Consider the following 25,224-nt stretch of genomic DNA (forward strand, 5'->3'; position numbering starts at 1 on the left):
GGCACGGGCTCCGGCCGCGCCAAACCGCTCCCCGAGGCTTTGCCCCTGCGGGCTCCGTTCGCCCCGGAGCCCGGTGCGGGGGCCACGGCCGCCCCGCGGGAGGCCCGCCGGGACTAGCCGGTCTCCTCGGCCGCTCCCTCCTCTCTGCGGCCCAGGCCGCCGTCGCTCGGCAACGCGCCCTCTCTATGGTCCCGCGGGCGGGATGTGGCGGCAGCTGCTGGGCCGCGGGCTGGGCCGCTGCTGGGCGCCCCCCGCCCGGCCCGCCTGCGCCGCCGACCCCCGCGACGGGCCCGGCCCCGAGCGGTGAGTGCGGCCCGGCCTGCCGGGCCTGCGGCGGGAGCGGCGTGTCCCCCTGCCCGCGGGCCGCTGCGGGGGGTCGGGGCTGCGGGCTCGGGCCTGGCCTCACGGGGCCGGTGTTTTCTGGTTGTTGCAGAGCGGCCGGTTGCCGGGATGGGCGGCCTGGGGATGGCCGGGAGCGAGGAGGACAGCAGCGGCCCCTGCCCGGCCTGGTGCCCCGCTGCTGTGTCCTGGAGGCCGTCACCTGGGTGAGGAGCAGCGGGCAGCGCCGGGGGCCCATGGCCGGGTGTCCCTGCGCGGGTGTTCCTTTGCTGGTGACCCTTTGCTGGTGACCCTTTGCTGGTGACCCTCTGCTGGTGTCCCTGACTGGCTGCCTCTGGCCCAGAGCGATGTCACCAGGAGCCTTTGGGGATGTGAAAGGGGCTGGGGACAGGGGACACTGCCCGTGGTGGGAGGGCTCCCCGAAACAGAGCTGTGGCCAAGCTGCAGGATGGAAACGGGACACAAAGATGGAAAGGAAGCCGTTTTGCTTGACTCGTGTCTGTTTTTCTTCAGGGAGCACTCGGTGCGCTTTTTCTGCAGCTGGTCAGACAGATCTCGTGGCTGAGATCCTTGCCGGACACCAGGAGGGAGCGCAGGTCTCTCTGGCTTTCGTCGCTGCCCTCGCAGCAGCCAGGTTAGCCGCTCTGCCTTGTGAGGAGGGGTTGTGGGAGGGCCCGTCTGTTCGAGAGGATTTCTGCCTTGTGGGATGTTAACTAAGCTGTTGTGAGAAGCTGACAACCAGCTTTCAAGCTCTCTGTGGAAAGAGAGTGAGGTCTGGTATCTGTCAGTGAAATCTCACTGTTTCTTAACGATTTGGTGCGATCCCACGTTGTATCCCGCATGCCCTTTGTCTTCTGTCCTAGACTCTGCTCTCTGAACTTGCCTCCTGCTTGGCCTTGTGGCCAGAGCAGAGAAGGACACTGCCTGGCTAACGGGAACTGTTTTGCGCTCTGCATTTCAGTGGGGACTGAAGCCTCAACCAGCTGTCCCCGTGCGCAGCTGGGGTCCCGCTTCCTGCAGAATGGAAGTGCAGAGGTTGTACCAGAGATTTCATCCTCAGGGCAAGGAGAGGGCCAGCCCCGGGCAGAAGCAGGTGAAGCAGGTACGTGCATTGTGCTGCAGGGTAGGATACTCGAGGCAGAAGGACTTCTGAGTCTCTGAGCTTCTTCCGAGTATCTGAGTTTCCCCAAGGCAGAGCTGTGAGCCAAGAAGTGTCCAACCATTTATTGACACTCGAAGCGATGGGTTGGAGTGCAAAGACAGAACTTCAGAGAAGTGAATCAGGAGTCCAGAGACAGGAGGAAGAAAGCTCCTGAAGGCAGGGAGGATCCTGCGCTGTAACTGTGCAGGTGATGTCGGCTTTACCTGCCTTAGCGACCTGGTTACAGCATCCAGTGTCTGTTCCTTTACTGTGGACAGATGTTTGCAGTCAGAAGGGTTTGGGTGAATAGTGCACCTTTGGTTTGGGAGAGTTGTGTACGTGGTGTGAAACAAAAGGAATTCTTTTCTTCCTGGGAGATGAGGATGTATTTCCAAGCTGTAGATAAGACAGTGGAAGGAGGTATCAAAGATATTCTTATTAAAATGAGTTTTCTAAAAATAGGAAGATACACTTTAAAAAAATGAAGTCTCATCCAGGAAAGCGTGTCTTAACATGTTAAATTTAAAGTCATGTCAAGGAAGATCAGATGAGGGCTACAACAGGGCAACTCACTAGATCTATGAACATTAATAATGGCTTTAGGAAAATTGTTAGAAGCAGGAAGCCTGGAGCAGGTAAAAAGTGGGACAACGTGTGATCACGGTGTAGAAAAAGCACATAAAAAAGCCGTCCTGCAAATGCTGACTAAATGATGTAAGGTGTTGCAGAAAAAGTCAGGGGGGTTCCCCATTCTTTGCTTACTTCCAGATTTTTGGCTTTCCTCTGTGCTGGTTTAAGCTACTGCCCATTGCTGCTTATCAAACCCATCTCCTGCCAGAGGTTGCCGTTCCCATCAGTTGGCAAATGGAGCATTTTGTTTCCGTGTCTCCTAATTAGCTCCAGGAAAACAGCCAGGTTAATTTACCTAAACTGCCAATTAGGCTGTTTAACCCATCTGCTTTTGCCTGGAGCATATTAAGAAGCACTGAAATACACTGCCTGGCTGGCAGATCACTGGACGTGGACCTCTGGAAGAAGTGGTGGGGAACAAGAGGAGACAGTGATGCCTTCAGTTGGCACAGTAGAACATTCCGGGGTGAACGTGCGTCTGTGTCTGACAAACAGTTTCCTACTGAGAGTCAGTAGGAAGGAGCTTTTAGGCAAACTGAGAAATTGAACAGTGACAGGTCACTAAAGCCACATGTTCAGATGTTCTTCAGAAGCTATGAAATGGCTGAGCTTCTAATGATGATGTGTAATCCAGTGCTTAAATCTGCTGTAGGACCAAAAAAATGAACACCGGGGAATTGGACACTGGCTTTTAAAAAAGGGGGTTGTATGAGCCCCAGTACAGCAAAAAAGGTAATTCTAAGTTGACAGAAACTGTGTTATAGTATAGAGATGTTAGATACCTGGATGAGTGTGCTGTATCAAAGAATCAAAGGGCTTGGAAGGATTTAGGAAGCCATTTCTCAGACCGGCTTGCTCCATTGCAGAGACTTAAGAGAGCTGTAAATCTATTAAGGGTTCTTTGGAGAAGTCAGCGGGCATGTGGAGCAAGATGACCCAGCTTTTAGATCCTGAAAATATTTCAGCCAGGACCTCAAACAAAGCTATCTGGAGAAATAAAGCCGATGTTTAGGAAGACGGAAGGGCTACTCTTGGACTAGTAATTCTTTAAAAGACAAGAAATAGTTTTCACAATGGCGAGTTGTTACTGCTGGATTCACCCAAGTCTTCTTGAAACCTGTTCTGTTCAGCACAGTCAGCAGTGATTTGGACAAAAGAGGTGACGAGTGAGGTGACAGAAGAAGGAAATAGTACAGAATTATTCAGGACAGTCAACTGTGAAAGTCACAGCAGAAGACTGAACAAGAACTAAAACCAGGGTAATCCCAAGGTAGGTTAAACTGGTATACACAGGGGAATGTAGCTGTAAATACACACACAGAATGAGAACTGTCAAATTAATCATTATATTGCAGAGGGAACAGTTAAAGTCACCATGGATATGTTTTTGATAAGGTTAAGTCAGTGCTCAGCAGCAGTGACACCAGTTAAATGTTAATTAATGTAAAGGAAGGAACTGAGGACAAGACAGTATTGTACATTTGTGTAAGTCTGTGATGCAGCCACATCTTGAACACTGAAGGAAAATATACTCTCCCTTAAAAACGGTAACAAAATGGCATAGAAAAGGATGACAAGGAGACAATTACATACAAATAGACAGTGAAGAAGTGGCAGAGAGCGTGCTAGCGCTCTGTGAAACTAAAAGTGTTGAGGGAAGGTGAATAGGGACGATATTTTTCATAATGCACATATTAATAGGCAGCACAGAAATGCTCAGGGAGCGAGTTTGAAAAATGGCAAAAGCCAGCGCGTGTTTGGCCAGGGCACAGGTAAATTGTGGAACTCATTGCTACAGGCAAGAAGGATAAACGGGTTCCAAGAAGTGATTAGGTAAAATTACCCATTCAAATTAAACTTAATTGGTCCAGCCGAAGCCTCCTGCTCAGAAGATCACAGAGCAGCTGATTACTGGAAAGTTCTGCCAGGGAGAGCGTGACTTTATAATCCCTATTCCTTACACTTTCTGCCCAAACATCTACGACTGTCAGTTGTCAGAGATAATCTATGTCAGAAATAATTTGATTTTGCTCAATACAGAAGTCCTCAGGTTACATTCTCACATTATGCAGTGCATCCATTTTGCGGGAATTTATTGAGAAAAGTCAGGGTGAAGAGATTCAGTGATTTTCACTGAAGAGTCGGAAAAAATGTGTAGTGAGAAGTCCTGCGAATCTTTCCATGGGAAGTTATAAAGTGAAGCTTGGCGATACTTTTCTCTCAGAGTGTGTTTTGCCTTCTACAGAAAAAGCTGCCTAGGGTTTGGTATTTTTTTTTTTTTCTGGTGTTTAGCTATGGAAAGAGAAGGAAGCTGGCTAAATCGGAATGCGGCGAGAAGCCGGCGAGAGCAGAAGGAAGGAAAGGCCAGACGCCTGGCAGATGATGCAGGGGAATCTGGTAGCAAAGTCTTGCCATTAGAGAACAGACCTCCAGAACTCGGAGCGGAGCAGAATGTGCCTTTGCTTCTCCAGTTTGCTGTTGGCAAAGGACCTTCTGGAGAGAATTTCTTGTCCTTGCCCTTCCCTTCGGGGTTTCAGTTAATTTCCAGGCTGGGTTGTGCCGTTCGATTTGTACGGCGACAATCTGCTGTTTCTGTCAGCTGCTTCGTTACCTCGAGTGGCGAAGATCTTTGTGATGGATCCAAACATCCTCGCTTTGCAGATGAGCTGTTCCAGTTTTAACATAACACAATATGAGAAAATCTATTACTTGTAGTGTGTTTAAAAAGAAAATTCGAGGAAATTCATTTAAAACTTACTATAAATAGCATTCTGGATAGTACTATCAGCAAGTCTTCAGCTGCATGATTGCATCCTATTTTTTTTTTTTCCATGCAATTCGTGCCTCACTCGAAGCTTTTTTGCTGGAAGTTAAAGGCGCATAGTGAAGGAGGAGGTGATTACAGCCAGTCTCAGTGTTATAGCAGCCGAATGCTGCCTTGGGGAGTTGTATTTTACCCCTGGCAGAACTGTAAAATTCGTTATTTCAATTCTGAGATTACAGACATTTCAAAGCACAATGAAACCAATTGGAAAGACTAAAATTTTCCATGAAGCAGAAATCCTGGAGTTTGTCCAGCTCTTGTTGTGAATTCGTTCTTGTGAAGCGTTTGGATGTTTTGGGATGAGCAATCCAGACTGTCCATGAGAAGATTATTAATTCCCCATTTGGAGCTAGCTTTCAGCAACATTTGATTAGTCCAGGGGAAATATAAATTGTTTATTAGCCACTGAATATGTGAGCGTCGGGCATCCAGTACCTTGAAAGCTGCAAGACTGCATGGAAAAAAGGCTGCACAGTCATGTTACATCACAGCACATGTTTGAAGAAGTAGAAATAAAGTTGCACAGAAAATTCCAGCTGCGGTGTTCCCAGCTTTTGTGTCCTTTGAACACACAACCTTAAGAATAATTTAATGTGTTTCTGTGTGTGCAATATAGCAATGGATTTGTTCAAAGCCTGGTTCCCACGAAGTTCTGCTGAAGCTCAACAATTCTTTGGGAAATAATAAAACAGTTGGGGTGAACTTGTATTAATTAATGTCAGGTTGAAGGTTAATCTAAGCTGGTCTCATTCTGCTGAAGTGGGACGGGATTCTTTGCTGCCGGGGATGCTTTTATTTCTCTTTACTGCTGAAGGAACGTAAGTGTTGGGTTTAGCTTGTGTGCCTGGTATTGAGGGAGCTGCTCGGAAACAGGCGAGTCTTAAAGATCATGATATCCATGAAGAATTTGATTTGAGCTCTGCCCAGCCTCAAAGGCGACATCCAAGAGAATTCATTAATCTGGTCCTCGGGAGGCAGCACTGGGTGTCGGGATCCATCGGTCCCTGTGTTTTCTCCTGAATAACCTTATACTCTCTGGGAATGATAACTCTGATCCGGGGAGATTTCTGGAATTCAGGCGAGGAGGGATTTCCAGTGGGAGAGAGGCATGAGGCTGTTCTGCAAGCTGCTAAAATTCAGAATTAGTTTCTGTTTATTTTTTTCATGGGGTAATGGTTTGTCCAAATTACAGCATGTTTTCTCAATAAACGATGAATCTCTGATTGAGGAGTAGTTGTCTGTGCCAAATGTAAAGTTTCTTGAAAGCATGAGTGTACTAATGTTGTTTAAACAAATAGTTGGGAGAATTTTTAATACAGATGATTTTTTTTCATGAGATTTGCTGCTGTATGCATGGCAAAAAAACCCAAATTGCATCATGAGGGAGATACCAGAATAAGAGAGAGAGTCTTATGGTGAGAAAGATCAGATAATTTTATGCCCCATCTGAAAACAAATGTAAAGCACAACTAATAAATTCACAGATTATATTACTTTTGATGGAATGATGAATAGAAATCTTGCTTGTTGGGTGAGTGGGGCTTCTTCAGATAAAAGACATTTTAATACAGCCAGAGGGGAGTCGTTTGTCTGGGAATCATGATGCTGCAGTTGGAACAGAGGTTTCATGTGCACTGCAAGAAGAATCCTGCCTGTTGCACACTCATTTCTGCTGCGGTGCCGGCACAAGTGCTTGTGTAGCAATACAGTGCCAGGAATCAAGGAATTTAGCCCCCAGAAGGACTTTTTTCACTCGTATTAGCTCCCTGCTCTAGTCACACAGCTTGTGAGGGGGACAAGGACAGCACAGCTACTTCTCGTGTTGGCAGCGCTGGCTTGAAGTGACCCAGGCTTCAGGTATCGGGTGGGATCCAGCTGCTCGTGGAGATTCAGGGTAAAATATTAATAATTGGCCTCAGTCAGCCCTGGCCTGTTCGTCCCTTTGCTGGAGGTCACCGTCCTCTTAGAGCCGTGGGCGTAAATGCCGCATAATCGCTTCCAGCGCAATTCCGTTAAGAGCAAAGTGGCTTAGCTTCTGCTGGAGATGTTTTTGTTGGATAATTCCGATTGAAACCGGTCAGATAGTGGCCGAGCACGTGGCGGTGCCGGCGTATCTAAGAGGGCAGCGATGAGCAAGTGGGTGCTCTGGGGTGATAACCTGAGCCTGCACGCGGTGCGGGCAGAATAGCACATCTGATCATCCCCTTGCAGCAACAGAACTGTGATCTGGGAAGAAATTGTCTGGAAAAGGAGTTAGGGACACAAGTACATCTCAGTGTGATGCCCTGGGCAATGGGAATGGGAGCACAGTTCTGGTACATGCAAACGAGGCAGTTCCAAATTTGAATAAGGAGGCAATTTTACCCTTCCTGTGACACTGGTGAGAGGGTCCACGCTTCAGTAACAATGTTGAGAACTTGGGAATAGTGGCAAAAAGTCATAAAATTAATCAGCTCGGGCAGAAAAGTACTTCAATTGAAAGACGTGAACAGCACAATCTGTTTAGAGCCACAGACAGGAATCAAGAGGGGCTGATTAGTCGTATCGGGACTTTGAAAAGGAGAATGGGCTTTTTAGCGAGGAGGCAAAAAAAAAAGCCTGGGAGAGAAACCAGCTGTATTTTAATTTGAAATGCAGCGCAGAGGTTTAAAGCAGCGATGACAAGTTGCTGGAACAAACTTTCGGAAGAAGTGGGAGATTCTCTTACCTTTTGGTGCCTTCAGATCGAGACCGGGGGCCTTTCTGGAGGGGGCACGTCAGCCAGGCGTGGGTTCCAGGACTGTTCTTGGGGCACTTGGTTGCTTTTGACACCAAGGTCAGGTTGGTCGGTGTTCCTTCTGTTCTTAATGTCTCTGACGGGGTGGGCGATCAGTCCTCTGGGAAAGAGCTGTGGAGTAGAGAAGATGGGTAAAGGAGGAAGAGGTGAAGATGCAGCATTGCTTAACCCTGCTTTTTGTCTTCTTTTTTTTTGATGTAGGGGAGTTCCAAATCCCTGAGAGCTCCAGCCTGGGGCCGGTTCTCCGTAGCGCAAAGGTACGTTTTCATTATTCACACCCTCCCTCTGCACCTGAGGCCTCTTCTCTGCGGCAGAACATCTCAGTGCAATCCCAAGAACGGCCAGAGCGATCCCCTTGCGTGCAAGGCTCTTTTCTGCCCTGCGCAGCTGGAGGCTGGGAGAGAGATGTGATGTGCTGCTCTCTGCTTTAGCCAGAGGAAAGTTCCAGGAGCTACAGACTGGCATCCCCATCCTATAAGGTGTCTGTGGGACAGGGGTGCTAGTGGAAAGGAAAGGAAAGGAAAGGAAAGGGAAAAGGATCTATCCAGTAGCCCTAACCTGTTCTTATGTATTTGCATTTTGATGCAATCTTTCACTAGGTGATTACATGCTGTTGGTATTTTGGTTTTTACCAGACAACCCATGACTGGAGAAAGTGGTATCACTGCTCCTAAAGCTGCAAATCGGGACTGACTCTTGTCCGTTATAGGGAGGAAGACACCTTCAGCTTGAAGAGAGTTTGTCAGCTTGGGAGCCACAAGGCCATAAATTATATTATTGTTGTTATTGTGATTAAACCTGCTAATTCCTTGCAATTCACAGTCTCAGTTGCAGACCGTTCCCCATGTGAAAAATCAATCAGCTGAGCAATTCTTCAAGGGCGCTGTGACCAGAGTGGAGATAAATTTACTATTTAAGAGAGCGGGATCCTCTCTTTGACGTGGCCGTGACCTCTGCCACTTTCTGCAGGGCCTGTAGGAAGAGTCTGTGGCTCATTCGTAGGCCGTGGGCAGGTCTGAGGAGGCTCTCGGCAGAGGATCGGTCTGTGTCTTGTCCCGTCATGAGCAGCTCTGGGTGCTGGCCGAGCAGCAAAGCTGTTGGGTGACAAGGGACATTTTTGCTGCATGAGTTCCCCGAGCACCGCGGCTCGGCCCCCGTGCAGTGTGCGCTGCTGCCGCTCGATGGCACTAAATTTGTGCGCAATCTGGGAAGCTAAAGCTGCATGTCAGGCTAATCCTCCTCCCACCTCCCAGAGCCGTGGTAAAGTGCAAAATACTGCTCATTACTGAGAAAGAAAGACATCTTCTCTGCTGTGCAGGATTTTATGAGGAGGGTGCAGTGTTCAGTAAGCTGACGGTGTGGGCTCAGCTCAAGTTGTATACAGCGTATACAGATATGTCAGAGCATGTTTGGCAGAGGCTGTTTGTGCTGTTGACATGATGCGGGAGGGTGAACAAGGGCCAACGTTACTTTTGAAGAGGAGACTTATCGGGTATTTGCTAAATTCTGAAAGGTCCAATGATGTCCGAGAGGCTACACCAAGCTCCTGGCCAGAGGGGAGGCGAGCAGCATCCGTACAGCTTCCCAAACTAGATGGCTGTGTAGGACACGCAGATTTTTTTGTGGACACGTGGCACAGATTACATCACCCTCCTGATAACTATAGTACAGCACAAGTGTGTCTCACTGCTCAGTTTCCAAGCAAGAATCTCCTGTAGGGTTTGTGTAGTTTTGCTGTCTTAATAGTTTTCTTCTTTAACTCCACAGGGTGACCCAGCTCAGCGAGGGCATTTAGAGGAAGCCGCTTTCCAATTGCAGCAGATTTTCCGGATCGACATTTCCATTGCGTTGAATATCCTCGGTAATGTGGACTTGGATTTGTTTCGTCCTTAAACCACACATTTCTCTTTTTGGAGGACCTCCAAATTGTTGCAGGTCTTGTGTGAAGGCAGAGATGGCGTGTGCCCAAGCTGAAGCCTCCTTTCAGCAATTTCAACTATGCTTTGAGAGATTTATTGCCCTTTGTCCCATCCTGCCAGCTGATTTATATCAGCATATTTAAATCCAGGCTTGGTTGAAGCCTGCACTGTTGTCCTGACTTGGAAATTAAGCCATCTCTGTCTCTTTTGCAACACGGGCTGTCATATCCTTGCATCCTTTTTCGTTGTCTGAGATCTCAGTCTTCTTGGAAAGCTGAAAGGGGAATTGCAGGATTGCAACTCTGAGAAGAGCTGAAGGAAGGTGCAACGATCTAAGAAAAGTCCCTGCTGTATATATACACCACTAGTTGCAGCACTAAAAAAGCAAGCTGCTTTGGTGCGAACCAAACGTTGTGTTAGCCCATGAGCCTTCTTTGCGATGAGACTAGAAAAATTCCTAAAAGGCAGTGTTGCCGTTTTTCCTGGGGCAACTTTGGTGCTGTGGAGTGAGGGCTGGTGAGAGCGGAACCCTTGGCGTGGGCCAAGGGAGGGCCGGTAGCTCTGGGGAGGTTGCTGGATTTGAGTTAACGTTCTGTCCGTTTTCTTTTCCCCTGTTTTTACATTGTGTTCTTTTCAGGGATTGAAAGCATGAGAGCAGGCCATTACAGGATGGGCTATACCTGCTTCAAACTGGCGGCAGATCGAGGCTACAGCAAAGCCCAGTTCAATGTGGGTCTGTGTTACGAGCATGGCAGAGGCACGGAAAAAGACCTGGAGAAGGTATCCACGGCTTGTAGGCTTGTGTATGAGCGGTACAAACTGAGAGAGGTGTCTTTTTTGGGTCCACAGGCGCTTTTCTCCTTTTGCGTGGGTGTGACGGTCTCTGAAGTCTCGTTAGAAAATGCTGGAAATAATATAAACTGCGGGTTTGCAGTGCCAGAGATCCCCTCAGAGCTGTGCTCCTGAAATCCCCTTGCTCGTAGCTTCTGAGGTCGTCTCGTAGGTCCGCGGCTGTGCCACTAGCGCTCGGGAGCGTACCGAGGAGAAACCTGTCATGTTACCGTATTTCAAACACACTGCACATCTGAGGGCTTCCGTACATCTCGAGCTGTCCAGTTTGGGTACGTAGCCACAGCCTGCCACCTAGTGCGTGCCAGCCACGGCCAGCATCTTCTGCAGCCAGGGAGATCTGCAAAGGCGGCTCATTTTGAGGAATTGTGCAGATCCCTGTTGGCACGGAGGAAGCTGTGGTATCGTTGGCCCAGTGCCACCCTCTTCAACACAGGGAGTTTTGACTAGAGGAGGCAGCGTGGTTGCAGGGCTCTCGTACGGTCGCGGTCACTGTCTCACTTTAACAATCTCGCATTCTTCAGCAGGGAGATGCGGGAGAGCTGCCGGGGGAAGCGCGTGCAGCTGATGATAGATCGAGATAGAGAGGTTAAGCTTGTCCTGGCCAGAGAGGAGTCATGTCACATTTGAGGGCATGTATTTACCTGAATCACACAAGTGTCTGTCTCTTTTTTCCAGGCAGCTTTTTACTACTTGCATGCGGCCAGCAGCTGTCACCCCATGGCACAGTACCGCTACGCCAGGTGCCTCTTGTGCCACAGACCTGAAAACGAATGGGACAGGCATGAGAAGGCAGTGACTTTCCTGGAGCAAGCAGCAATGGCCGGGGTTACAGAGGTTAGTCCCCACAGCATGGGAGTTCGTAGGAGAGGGCCAGCAGAGAGCCCTGTCTAATGGATTTGAACCACAAGACATCCTAGAAAGCAGCATCTGTGGGACTGGAAGCAAAATTCTTCTAGTACGTGTATACTCCTGGCAATGTGTGGGAGACAGCCCTGCCTGCACACAGGAGGCAACTTGATACCCATGTGTCTTAGAGTAGACACCGAGATTAGACCTTTGGCTTAGGAAAATTGACGTACAGTTGAAAATGTAGTTCTGTGATTCATCTCCTCTCAATTCTGAGAGCACAGGTCGCTGTGGTGGAGGAATTGCCATGAGGCGCTTGAAGTAAGAACGGATCCTCATTTTGTATCTGTGACTTTTCAAGATGATTCATCCGCATGGATCTGCGTGCCCTGCCCTCCTTTCCCACTCGTCAGGAGATGCATTTAGGCATGTGCCACCTTGTTGCAAGCGCCAGTCGCGGCAGCGACTGCTCCTCACGTAGCACGCTGTTCCAGGCGGTGCATCTGCTGTGTCGTACACGAACAGGAGCCGTTCTCTGGCTCTGACTTCCACTGCACCGTTTGAAACAATATTCTGGGTCTTGTGATGTTAGTATGGTGATGTTACTGCACATATAGTGGAGTTCTATAGATCAAATGTGATTTTTGTGTTTACCATGTTAGCCTGATTTTTCCTAAGACAGCCCTGCTTCTCTCAACAGGCTCTGCAGCAAGCAGAGTACTTTGCACACCCGTCTTGCCACAGTGAACGCAGCATTTGAACAACTTGTAAAATCAGTAAAAAAATAGAGTAATTAACGGGGACAATCCTGGCTGATTTGTACCCTGTGCTTTTGTTGCAGGCACAGGCTTATCTCGGAGTGTTCTACATGAGGGGGCTGCAACCTGAGGAAAAGAAAGGTCTGAAGTACCTGCTACTGGCAGCAAAGAACGGCGTAAGTAATCCCTGTGCAAACTATGACTGTGCTCAGTTTAGGATCAGTGTGGGTTACAGGTGGCAGATTTTGGGGCTTCTTGGAAATGGGAATCGAGTGTCGGGACTTCACCACGCTGTCTGTGGAGCCTCAGTGCATCTTGGAGAGGAGACGGGCCCTGGGGCACAGACTCCACGAAACAGGGATGTAGAAACAGCCCTGTTGGGCTGGAGTAGGTCTCACAGCACCAGTGCTTGTATTAATCTAGCGTAATTTTACAGGCTCATGTTATGGAGCATCTACACCCTCTTCAGTCAAACTCCTTCACTGCTGTATCATTTCGAGAACTCAGCTGTGTCTATCTCACATCTGTTCTTCAGAATTTCTTGCTTTCTGTAGAGAGGATGAAAAGTCCATTTCTGTTTCTTTTCAGGGACCTTTAACATACTTAAATACTTGAATCTCCATTCAGCCTTCCTTCATTTTTTGAGTTTATCCTCACATATCATATTGTCCAGGTCCCCAACAATTTTCTGGCTTGCTGTTCAACTCTCTCCAAGTGACTTAGACTTATTTTTTCAGAAGGGCAGTGCCACAGTCTCAGCAGTCCTGCCCCTGAGCCCTTACCAGCACTTAGTCGAGTAGCGGTATGACATCCCATGTCTTGCAGCCAGGTTTCTGCATGCCACCGTTCTCTTTCTCTCCAGCACTGTGACACTGTTCTCTCATTTTCAGCTTGTACTGCATTGTAATAGCTAGTTTTTTTCTGAAAAATGTGTTCGTTTTAACTTCAGTTCCTACAGCTTTTGTGTAATGGAAAATAATGAATAGCTATTCCGTCTTCTTCTCGCTAATACTTCATATTCTGTCACCCTTTAGTATGTTCTTGGAGTCATTTCTTTTGCAGCCTGCAGAACACTGGTTTAGTTTGTCTCTCCCTGTAGTTAAGCTGTTCCATTTTGCTTGTCAGTCTTCTATTTTTCTGATTCTCCTTTGCCCATTTTAAGATGCTTGCACTAAAACTGGACTCAGGATAGAAGCAAGCCAGGGATCTGACACAAGGAGATCCTCTGCTTTCTTCTGTATTCCCTTCCAATAATTCCTAATATTGTTTGCCCTTTTGCCTGCCACTGAGCAGTGACTTGATGGTTTCAGGAAACCATCACAGTGACTCACAAATTTCTTTCTACAAGCACTACTTTGCAGTTGTCAACACTAAGTTTCCTTTGTTACTGTGTTGCCCACTCTTAGTCTTCTGAGATCTTCTCTAATGAATTCTTTACAGTAAGATAGATCACTCCAAATGACATTACGTCACTTGCAGACTTTGCCACTCCAGTTTTCACCCACTTTCATGAATGCAGGCACTGTCAGATCACTGGTGGGACTAGACCTGATGAGCCACAGCAGCTCAGACATCGTGATACAGTATTTCACTCCAAATCTGCTGAAGATCCCTCATAATCGCATCATTGACTCCTTTCTTCCAGCCCGATGTCAGATGCGTATGCCGCACAATAGAACAAAGAATTATCTCATTAAATACATGATTGTCATTTGCTGAATGCCTAGTAAGTCCTTAACAACCGCAAATCTCGCAGGTAACTGCAGTTCCCAGGGGTACCTCACAGTAGATCAGTGTTTGGCATGTTTTGGTCACAGCCAGGACAGTTCTCAGAACCCAGTTGTCTTGCCCCATCTGTGCTGCCTCGGTGTCAGGCTTGTGTGTCACCTTCCTGGGATGTCACCCCAGTAATGCGGCTGAGAGAAGGGTCCATGAGTCCATTCTTTCCCCATTGCCTTAGAGTAAAGTTTATGTTTAGTCAGTTAAAAGAATACTGGATATGGGTGAAGCAAGGATAGCACCATTTAGCTACAACTCCAACAAAAAGGAAACAGGCACAAAAAGTCATGGGTTTGGTGTTCCAGGGTGTCGCTCTGTGTTTGTGCCGAGGAGGGAGCTCTGTGTTTGTGCCGAGGAGGGAGCTCTGACAAGTGTTCTTCCAAATACGACTCTTGAGAGAACTGCGTTTTACTTTGGTTGCTGCTTTTTATCCTCCTTTATTTTCTGTGTGCACCGATAGAATATAAAAACCGTATTAAAGAGTGTTGTTGGAGAACTGAGTCTGACCTTCAGATGTCAAAGCCTGTTGCAGTCACTTATGCCGTGCTAATTTGGGGCTCTCTGCTCCTTGTGGTCTTGTCTCTGAGGTGTTCATCATGTAAGGGACGGCTGGTGGAATACTTCATACTTACTTAACCCTGTCTCTTGTCACATCTGAAGTGCCAATCCTTCAACACGTTTATCTCGTCTCTGAAGAAGTTTATTGCTGTCATAAACTGAGACTTGCAACATTTTGCAAAGCACCCACTCATTGAGTTCCTCGCTTTCCTATATCAGCTACATCCCAGACAGCAACGCTTGCAATATGTTCTTTTCTCCTGGCTTTATTAAAACTTACTTCCTTTTTTCTTTTTTTTTTTTTTCCTCTTTTCTTTCTGTTTGGGGGTTTTTTTGCAAAGCCTTGTTTAGATCATGTTTCTGGCAGTCATACTCCTCAGGTTATATTGCTGGCTTTTTTGGTGGAAAAGGTCTATGTGACCCCTAACCCCTGCCATCTTTCCAGTGTCTTCTGGACCATCACCTTGCTTCCTGCTGTCTGTGACCCCCTTTGCTTCCTATTGCATCTCAAAGATAACACATAAACATATCACGGGTCCGGATTTGGCTTCACTGCAGCTCTTAGGGACGTGGTTTAGTGCTAGATTTAGGTTATGGTTTGACTCAATGATCTTAAGGGTCTCTTCCAACCAAAGCGATTCTATGATTCACTGACCCATCTACAGTGACATCCTCAACTTTCTAGTTCATTCTCAGCAATTGGGTTATGTCTGAGGAGTTCAGGTGCTTTTTCTGACGCACTTATTTGCTTGTTGACTTCATTTCCGCTGCTTGAGATTTCTTCTGAAATACAATCAGGTCGGGCTGAGCGAGACAGTGCTGCACTGTTGTGTTGAAGGCCTGATGCTGCCAAAGGGAATCTTCCAGCCCTTGGCAGCAAGTACCCCTGGCATTTGCTGTTCAAACAAGATTTCTGCGTGACCTGTGATAGGGCACCCGCAGGGCGTGCTCAGAGCATGGGTGTGATCAGGATGTGGGTGCAGTCGGGGCTGCCCAGGTCCTCTTTGCTCTGACCCCTGAGACAATCGGGATGCTCTGTGGAGCCAGCAGTTCCTTTGTTCCCGTGACGCAGACCTGGTTGTTGAAGGGAAATCAGTGAATTTAGTTGGAAAGGGATAGGAAGGAGCAGAGTCAGAGACAGCCAGTGAGAAATTCTGCCTCACTATGTGCTCAGAGCAAGGACTAAATTACTGAAGATATGGCCTGAGGGACTAAAGATGGAGGAGTAAACTTCGGAGAAAGTGACCAAAGATAGAGCAGTAAACTTTATAAAGAAGGTGTTAAAGACTCTGTGCTCTCCTTTCGTGTGTTGTCATCACTTCTGCATCGCGCGGGGCTGATTGCCGTGCTTTCTCCTGGCTAGGATGCCCAAAGCAGGTACTACGTGGGCGTTTGCTATGAGAAGGGCCTCGGAGTGCAGCAGAACCTGGCAGAAGCGATGAAACACTACCGGCAGTCAGCTGCTGCGGGGAACAGGGACGCCCGGGAGAGGCTGCGGGTGTTGGAAGAGGAGGTGGAAGGTACCGCGGGCAGCAGGCTTGAGGGTTTGTGGGATTGCGTCATGTTTTGACCCCATAAAAGCGGGGCTGTGGCAAAAGGGAGTCCTCTTTACTGAACGGGAAGGAGCACTTTTCAGTGCTTTCCACTTTTTACCACCTATTTCCAGTCAAGCCGAAGTGGAGAAGCCGTTCCCATAGTATGATGTGTCATTAATACCTTGTTTTAATGTACTTTCAGATGCACGAACAAAGCATCGATTCCCCCCTGGAATAAGAGCGTCTTCCTCCAGCCCCTGTTTCTGGGGTGTTGAGCCTGCAGACATCCCCACCAGCCGGCCCGGACAGTCTGCCCTCGCCCTGCCACACTCCTGGAGCGCAGATGGACTCCACATGATGCGGCTCGACGGCGCAGGATGGAGCCGTGCCCTGGGACACCGGGTGGTGACACTGGAGCTGCAGCGCTCGGAGCCCCACCGCTGCTGCTCTTAGGGTAGTGGGTAAGTGAACGGGCAGGCAGAGGGGAAGGCAGCTCTTCTGAGTCTGTGCAGGGCTGGAGAAAGGCTGGCAGTGTGGGGAAAGAGAAAGCTTTCTGTTAATAGAACAGGAGCCATTTTTAAGTAGCAGGGTTTTGAGAATAAACTTTTTGGTATCTCCTACACCACTGTGTTGTCTGGCCCTCGACTTTCTGATACAAGAATGTTTCTTATCATAGAATCACAGAATAGTTTGGCTTGCAAGGGTCCTTCCCAGCTCCCCCAGTGCCCCCCCTGCCATGAGCAGGGACATCTGCACCAGCTCAGGTTGCTCAGAGCCCCGTCCAGCCTGGCCTGGGATGTCTCTAGGGATGGTTCATCCACCACCTCTCTGGCCAACCTGGGCCAGGCTCTCACCACCCTCAGGGGCAATAATTTCTTCCTCTTGTCCAGCCCAAATCTCTCTCCTTTATTTTAAAACCATCACCCTTTGTCTTATCACAACAGGCCCTGCTAAAGTCTGTCCCCATCTTTCTTATTGGCCAAGATTTAAGTCTGGAAAGACCACAATCAGGTCTCCCCGGAGCTTCTCTTCTCCAGCTGAACCCCCCCAACTCTCTCAGCCTGTCCTCCCAGCAGAGCTGTTCCAGCCTCCGATCATTTCTGTGGCTCCTCTGGCCCCTCTCCAGCAGGTCCATGTCTGTCCTGTGCTGAGGGCTCCACTGTCTCGGGTTGGAGCAAAGAGGACCTGGACAGCCTCGGCTGCACCCATGTCCTGATCGTGCCCTGCGGGTGCCCTGCGTTTCTATATAGACTCCACCATGCCATGGTGATGTGATTTGGGGCTATAATTCCAGTAGCCCTGCACTTTTTGCAGATGGTCCCCCAGTGAGGTTTACAAGCCACCAACCATATGGTGATGATGGCAGCTAATCGTGATGGGCCTGTCCTGCACTCCCTGAGGCCATTTGACCTCGCTTCAAGGCTAGCTGTTCCCACAGTGGCTTTGCCGCCAGTGCCATCTGGGCTCGTCTCTACATCGCCATGGTGGCACTTTAACCTGCTTTCAAACCTGTGCGAGCGAGAGAGTAAATTCTGATTCTTAGGGCCCAGGTTTTTGTGGGATACGGCTTATGGATCCACCTGTACTGGTGAGAGTAAGGGCTGTCCTCAGTTGTCAGTGTCCTTCAGTCCCCTGTTGTTATTCCTCCGGCTCTGGCAGCAAGCTGCTCCCATGGGAGCACCCCTTTGAGTCACAATCCGCAAGGTTTGCTTCAAAATGTATGTTGTGCGTGTTTGCTAAGCACGCCGGCTCATTTTCACTCAAGTGGATAAGGGATGCTCCCAGTGGGCAGACAGCGGCAAGCAGCTGGGATGATAATTTTTTCCACTGGGGCAGCTGGAGCCGGAAAAAGACATTTGTCCACACCAGTTTCAACTGGTTCAAGGGCATCTGTACAAACTGTCGGGCTTCCTGTAGCCGTGGTGCTTTGTGTAGATCAGGCTCTGGAAAACAAAGGCAAGGGCCCCATCCTGAACTCGCCGTGGTCTCCATTCAGCAAGGGAGGGAGGGGCACAGCCAGAGCTCAGCACATCTGATATTGTTCTTCTAGTCTGGTCTCTCTTTCTGCTCAGACCAGACTTTCTTAGACTATTTCCTTTATCAAGCAGGATACGATTAGCAGGAAATTCCTCGGGTGGATTTCCTATGCTGTGATAATCCACAGCACGCTTACACGTTGGTCAGAACAGGACGGGGGGAAAGGGCTGAGGGGGTTGAAAGCATTTTGCAGAACCAGGAAACTGAACTAAGAGAGGAATTTGTCTCCTTTTTCATCTTATTATAATGTATTTTTGTGTAAAGGTTGTACTTTGACAGGGACATCAAAGCGGGTTTCCAGAGGAAGATGTGAGGTTGTGGTGTGTGTTTGCCCTCTGTGTGCGTTCCCAAGATGCAGAGGAATCCCGTAGGGCTGCACCTACTCCCTCATGGTTTGCACAGCTGCATCTCAGTGAGAATTTGGCTCATTGTCATTGTTTTGGTGCAAGAGCCCGTTTTGTTTGTGAAGCAGAACAGCCAGACATTTCTATTAGCAGCACAGCAGTGTAAGCAGGCTGGGGCAAACCTATCCACATCGTTTATTGCCAGTCATGGGGTCACCTGTAAAGCATTTTGAAGACTCCAAATACAACAGTGGATATTTCTGTTATTAAAGAGTCTACCTGGGGAAATCTTACTCTGTTCCTTTTGCTGTTTGATACCAAGAGCAGCACAAAGGGATAACTTTCTCAATTTACTCTGTGTTAAATTATCTGTGTGATTATATGGCGCTGTGGCTTGTGTGTGTACACTGAAAGCAGGGCAGTGTCACCTCTGGGTGCATGGAAAAGGAATGCAGGTAAAATATCCTTGAGATGCTCCAGGATCACAGTTACTGGGTCCTGCTGCATATTCTTTTTCAATGTAGCAGTAAAGATGAAAGGCAAAAATACTGCTGTCCTCTCATCTGCACAGCCGCTTTGCCAGCACGCCCCACATTTGTTCTGGTGTTTGTGTCAAAGTCAGGAGGCACAAACTAAGGTACAGAAGGGAGCCCTGTGTGTGCACGATCCAGGAGCACTTACCCGCGCCCCGTGCACTGCTGCGTGAGCCTCCGAACGCGCCCCAGGTGCTTGTGCCACTGGTTCCTTCCATTCTCTGCGAGCGCAAATCCCCGTGGTTAACAACACCCTGTGCTTCTGCCTCTCGCTAATATCTGTGTCTTAGTTTTCCTACACGTACTATTATCCTAAAAATGTCTTATAGCTCATGTACATACATATAGCTCAACGTGAAAACCCACAATATGGTTGAAGCTTGCAAGTGAATATTTCAAAACAGCGTTTTCACGCTTCCCTTTTCCCAGGTTACCTTTGGCAGACTCCAGCCATCTGCTGTCTGCGTCTGGGCAAGGACTGGGCTCCAAAATCCAACGGCCTCCAAAGAGCGCATGGAGAGGGAAATGTGGGCACCTCGTGCAGCCGGAGCAGAGATGCCAGAGCAGAAGTGCTGGTTTTAGGGTGTTTTACAAAATGCCAAGTTCACAGTGGTAGAACCACAACAGCTGAAAGGATCAGAGGGAGACAACAGATCTCCCTTTCTGAGCTGCCGTTTTAGGCTTTCTGCAAATACATCATTACATCAGCTACAGTGCACCTCGTTCCAGAGATGGTAGTGTTAGAAAAAAAACAATTTTATTTAAATAAGAACTGAGATCCTGGAGCCAAACTCTGCAGCATCTTGCAAAGTCCATGACTGCAGTATTTTTTCGTCCGTGTTGCGCAGTCTACAATCACGTGGCTGTAGCTGTGTTGTGGTTAATCTAACAATGCCTTCAAGTCATCCTACTCTGGGTGGAAAGGACCCTCCTGCTGTTATGTGACACGATGGTGAGGTGGAAGATGAGGGTGGAAGAGGAGGAAAGCTGGGAAGGCAGGAACAGGCAGGGAGAAGGAAGTTAAACAAGGTGAAATCAGTTGTGGAGAAATTTGATGGGGTGAGGCAAAGGAGGAAATACGCCTGTCGCAATCAGTCGAGATGCGGGTGATACAGTGACCCCGCTAAAGCACACGTGTGCACCCTGAACGCTGGAAGAAGCTCTGTCTGACTCTTCTTTCCTTCCCACAGCCGCCAAGCTGCCTACAGAACAGGAGCACTGTTGTCCAGCCCAAGGCTCTTCCCACGTGCCGACAGCTGCCGCAGGAGCCCTGAGCTCATTTCGTTGTGGACTTGGACCTTCTGGGACAAAATCATTTCAAAGAGGGTGCTCATTTCTGAAAGAAAGGTGCTGGCCAACCTTGTCCCGGTGGCGTTCGAGTCGGCCCCAGCGCCTTTGCCGAAGGTCTCAAAGGTCCGCGGTTTCTCCTGCCTTGCAGCGTCCTCGTCCTGCGGCAAATGTGGCGAGTCGGGGCAGAAGACGTTGTCCTTGTAGCTGCCGGCGAGTGGCAGGGAGAGCCGAGCCACCCAGGCTGGGTCCGCGGCCGTCAGCCTCTTGAGGGCCAGCTCTGGAGGGAGAGAAAACAACTGCTGGTGAGACACGGAGTAGAGGAGAGCATAGGAAAGATGAGAAAAAAAATTTTAAAAGGGGGGAAAAAAAATCTTGAGACACGAGGAGACTTCCTGAAATCAGCCGTGAGAAGGCTAATTGTTAGCAGGTCTAGGGATAAGCCACCAGCAGCAGCATTCAAACCAGCAGCTTAAAAACCAAAGTAGAACTGTTTTAAAACCCCTGTGTTTTTTGTTTTATTTTGGAGTTTCTTCATTGCTTTCGTTTGTTTTTTTAATATAATAACCATTAGGATCACTTTGCTGTTTCATTTCTTGCAGCCTCAAGTGGCACTTCACTAAATTGTTAGCAAAGCCAGAGAAAGTGAGGGTTTGGGAGTGGCTGAAGGGGAGAGGACAATGGAAAGCTTTTGGGGGGAAGTATCAGAGGGAAAAAAGGTCACTGGTGGACTTCCCTTCAGGGTCACTCTGGGGTGGGAATTTGCTGCTAAGCAGGAATATTGACACACAAAAAAAAAGGGTTATTGTGAAAACAATAATAACAGCAGTAGAATGAAATTCTGCATTATAAAATGCACAGCTGGATGGTTGAAGTCTAGTAGCAAAAAATTGAGCTATAAAGTAGTTGTTCATCAACTGGGAGCAGCTGAGGAGCAGCAGGAGCCTGGTGTGGGTGTTGGCTGACGGCTCATTAATGTACCAATAATGTGATTCTGCCCCAAAATGAGCAAATGAAATCACACAATGTGTTGGTCAAGGTATTCCCTGGTGGCATGAAGACATATCCATGGTATTGTTACTAGGTCTGGCGAGACCTGATGAGGAGTGTTACATACAAATCTGATTATCCACCTGTAGGAAAGAGGATCCGTAATGACAGAATTGCAGAGAAAAATGTCGAGATGAAAACAGGGGTGAGTCCAGGTTTATGTGCTGGAGACCCCAAAAGGCAAGGCTCGCTTAGCCTGAGGAAGCCAGTCCTAACTGGGGATCTGACTGCAACCTGTCGTTATTTTGATGAGATAAGCACCGACAAAGGAAATATTCATGCTTAAAATAGTGCTGGCAAAAGAAGAAGTGATTAAAACTGTCCATGAATAAACACGCTGGAAATGAAAGGAAGGACCCCATCGCAGGATGAGCCTGGAATAGCGGCAGGGAAGGAAACGGGGGTGCTTGTTTTTAAGGTAGAGCTTTGCCGTTGGTAAACAAGCCTCCGTGATGTGTCGCACAGACGCTGCTGTGTCATTGTCACAGCGGAACAGAGACCCACGGGCAGGCTGGAGGCCACCACCAGCTTTGGGAAACACCTTGAGCCAGAGAGCAACAAACAAATAACAGGTGTCAAAACGTGAAATGCCAAATATCGCAGCAGTCCCAAGCAGACGGCAAGTGCTGGGGTCTTTATAATAATTATGTGGCTCTGACTTATAAAGTGACCTCCAAAAGGAGGGTCCCCACACTCGTGCTGTATCCGGAGAATAATCACAGAATCCTTTTGGTTGGAAAAGACCCTTAAGATCATTGAGTCCAACCATAACCTAACTCTAGCACTAACCCATGTCCCTCATAGCCTCACCTATACGTCTGTTAAACCCCTCCAGGGATGGGATAATCAGTGCGCTGCCACAACCTGGGACACGTGGTCCTCAGTCAGTGCCTGGTCAATCACCGAGACAGGTCTCCTTCCTCAGCCAACTAAGAATTTAGTCCTTTTTCTCTGAAAAGCAACCATGTCCCGGGGTGGGTAGGGTGAGGGTGAGGGCTGGGATTCAAAACCTGGTCAGGAGAGAAAGGCAGATCCAGCACTTTGATTTTGTTTTGGCTGAAGACCCAAAGTTGTTGGTGTTGCTTGACTTTCAGAATTTCTTTCTACAATCTCAGTATTTTCTTTCAGTCGCAGTGACTGTTCCTTAAGAGGTCTCCCAAGCCTGCTGAAATCCCACATTTCTGCCCTAAAACATCCACAGTTCTCTCTTCCTCAGTCTGCAAGAAGCTGCTGCCCCACTGCCTTCCCCGAGTATCTGATGCTGCAGCCCCGGAGCAGCACACAACAGTCTGAGCTGAGACTGTAGGCTGCTGGTCCTGTGACCATCAAACCTTGTAATTAGCTATGTTTAATTTGACCAATAACTCTTTACTGCCTTACTTTAATGGCGTTTGGGGCCTTTTTTGTTTTTATAATGAATAAAGTTCTATCTCTCCGCTGCTGCTGCGTGTCGCTGGTGGGGGACAGGTGTTAATGGACGGTGCTGAGCGCTGGGAGTTCAGCCCGCAGCTCGATGCTCCGCGCAAACAGCCCGAGAGCTGCCTGGGACGCATCAATCGCGCAGTTTCCCCCGCTGCGAATAGCACAAAGACCCAGCCAGCTGTTGTGATGCTCCTCGGCACAAGCGGCGCTTCCTTCCTCCCCCTCGTAGGATGCAAGTCTATGGCTCTGTTTGTGTTTGGAGAGGAGGAAGGAGCCCGGCAGCTCCGGCGTCTGCGCTCCATCGTCTTTTTGGGAGGTCTGGGCTCGTGGTTAAGATTGTTTTTCACCGCAGGGCAGCCTCTTTTGTCATGTCCAGCACCACCGCATGGGCAGAGAGCCACACCAGCATCGCCTCAGCACGCACCACTGGTGTTCACTCTGGAATGCCAGTATTTGGGCAAAAGGGTTGGTTGGTTGGGTTTTTTTTCCTATCAAATCCAAGCAGCATGGGAGATGGCACTTCATGACTATGCCTGGCCATAACACAGGTTTTCTAGGGTGCTGCCTGGATCCAAGACAGATCTGAGCAAGTCCACCAGTCCCGTTACTGGGACCAGTGCACCCATGGGATGGAGCTGGGCGGCCTCATCGCTCCCTGCTTGTGGCTGCAGGGCTTCAAATCCAAGGAAGCTTGCAACTCTCCTTTCACCCAGCCTGCCCTTCATTTGCTCCTTGCTAGAATAAAAAGGCAGGGAGGCAAACGGAGAGAAGCAGCGTGGTTCTCTAAGAGAGAACACAGAAAATGCCCAATTCTGGAATTAACCAACAGCAGCAAACCTCAATGAGCTCCTCTCGCCGTGGAGGAGCACAGAGGCTCCACAATGAAATTTCTGCTACAGGACATGAGTCAGCCCAACTCTTTCAAATTGAAATGCCAGTAGAGGAGATTATTTAGAACAAATCAATAAAAGGAACATGTAGAAAATGTCAGGCCCAGATGGTATTCACCCCAGAGTGCTAAAGGAACTCAGATATGAAATTGCTTGGTTTATTAACTGCTGTTCGTTAACTACTGCTTCAAATGAATGTGGTGTCAAAGGAAGGGAAGGTAGAAAGTGTGACATGAGTTTTTAAGTGTGTGAAGGTGAATCTAGTGCAGACCCATAGAAATCATTATATGCAAGACTCAGCAAATCGCCAAGTCCTTGCTATTCGAACATGAACTGGTGTGGCATTTGCAAGGTGAGGAATTGAGTTTTGCAAATTCATTGGTGTCTTTGGAAGAGGAAGGTGGAGGGTCCTGGTTGACGGGACATCTGAGCTTGCAGAAGAGCCCCAGCCAGGCACGCAGGGGACCTGAGCTGTCCCCGAATTAACAGCCAGGTTCTGTCAGGGACCAATATGTGTTAAAAGCTGGGAAGCAAGGGTAGGAATAAATAATCTTCCCTGCAAAGGGAGGTCATTAGTGGAGTCCCAGAGCATCTGTTCAACATAGTGATAAATGATGTGGAGAAATGGCTGAGGTTGGTGTTGACTCCACTGAAACACACAACGACATAAAAGCAGAGGGTTGCTGAAGGACCTGATAATACTGAGGGGCATGAGCGAAATGTAGCCATGGATTTCTGTGTCACCAATTGTTGGATAATTGTCGTGGGGAAGGACACGTTGCATATTGGTGACCCTCCCACCATGCAGAGGAGGGATTTGGGAGTCACCATGGACAGTTTGGTAACATGGAGTTTGGGCAGGACAGGAATGAAGAACAAACCAAAGACCTCCTTATACCACCAGTGCTGATGTATCCTAAACACCATGCACAGTTCTGGTCAGCACATCTCAATAAAGATAAAATTAGTAACAGAGTGGTCAGAGGAGATGAGGCTGAACTAGTTCAGCCTGGTAGGAAATAGGACCCTGATGGGGCTCAAAGGGTGTGTAACATCTTGAGAGATTCGACAAGGACAACTCTTCACCTTTCTCACTCTGCATGGACCAGGACACCATGAAACAAAGGGGCTCGAGTCAGCCTGGGAAGCAGTTCACGTGGTGCACAGTTAAACTGGACCTCACCCCTACCCAACAACACAGGTCAACCTCACAAATCAGCTCAACAGCAGCAGGTAAACCCATGGGAAAGATCTACCGAGAGTGATTTAACACGTGAAACAAATCCAACGTGAAGCTCAGCAAGTCTCTTTGCTGTAAACTGCCTGGTTACAAAAGCAGAAGAAGGTCCACCCATGCTGTCCCAAGTATCTGCCACTCTGAGAGCCACCCTAGGACGTGAGATGTCGCCTGGCTTGCCACAGGCCAGCCAGTTTTATCTTCTGAAAATGGGATTAGTGTGTTATCTGAGGAGATCCCGCTGCTGGAACCTCCCACCAGCCCCAGAGAGGCCACCTCACCTGCCTGTGGCTCCAGGAGGGTCTCCAGCTCCTCTCCCACCAGCTGCTGCACGGAGAGCTCGAACCCGCTCTCCGAATCGCGATCCTCCGCCTCGCTCTCGCCGTGCCCGCTGTCCTTCGTGCTCAGGCAGTCGGCATCCAGCCCCGCAGCCCTGCCGGGGGCCAGAGCACCCACGTCACACGTCA

At 48.7% G+C, this 25,224-nt stretch overlaps 2 protein-coding genes across 3 annotated transcripts in view; one reads left to right on the forward strand and one right to left on the reverse strand.

Annotated features, from left to right (window-relative positions):
• DELE1 (DAP3 binding cell death enhancer 1) lies at nt 1-22,644 on the forward strand. 2 transcript variants are annotated; one of them, XR_010606939.1, is made up of 13 exons: nt 1-303; nt 434-545; nt 853-973; nt 1,301-1,441; nt 7,912-7,967; nt 9,478-9,571; nt 10,267-10,409; nt 11,157-11,315; nt 12,169-12,261; nt 15,786-15,942; nt 16,160-16,418; nt 20,062-20,463; nt 22,337-22,644. XR_010606939.1 is itself a non-coding variant. In XM_065644014.1 (12 exons), exons 1-11 carry the CDS (start codon nt 203-205, stop codon nt 16,408-16,410), a joined length of 1,428 nt encoding a protein of 475 aa, XP_065500086.1. In that variant the 5' UTR covers nt 1-202; the 3' UTR covers nt 16,411-16,418; nt 20,062-22,644. The 2 variants fall into 2 exon arrangements, 1 of the variants encoding a protein (XP_065500086.1); XM_065644014.1 differs by having other exon boundaries at nt 20,062-22,644.
• The window catches only part of PCDH12 (protocadherin 12), a 10,592-nt gene continuing 5,018 nt past the window's right edge, over nt 19,651-25,224 (reverse strand). The window contains exons 3-4 of the mRNA XM_065644016.1: nt 25,039-25,190; nt 19,651-20,438 (exon numbers count right to left, since the gene is read on the reverse strand). Coding sequence (XP_065500088.1) covers nt 20,074-20,438; nt 25,039-25,190 — 517 coding nt within the window. The 3' untranslated portion in view covers nt 19,651-20,073. The remainder of the gene's footprint in view (nt 20,439-25,038; nt 25,191-25,224) is intronic.

This window comes from Caloenas nicobarica, chromosome 13 (genome assembly GCF_036013445.1).
Source record: "Caloenas nicobarica isolate bCalNic1 chromosome 13, bCalNic1.hap1, whole genome shotgun sequence".
NCBI lineage: Eukaryota > Metazoa > Chordata > Aves > Columbiformes > Columbidae > Caloenas > Caloenas nicobarica.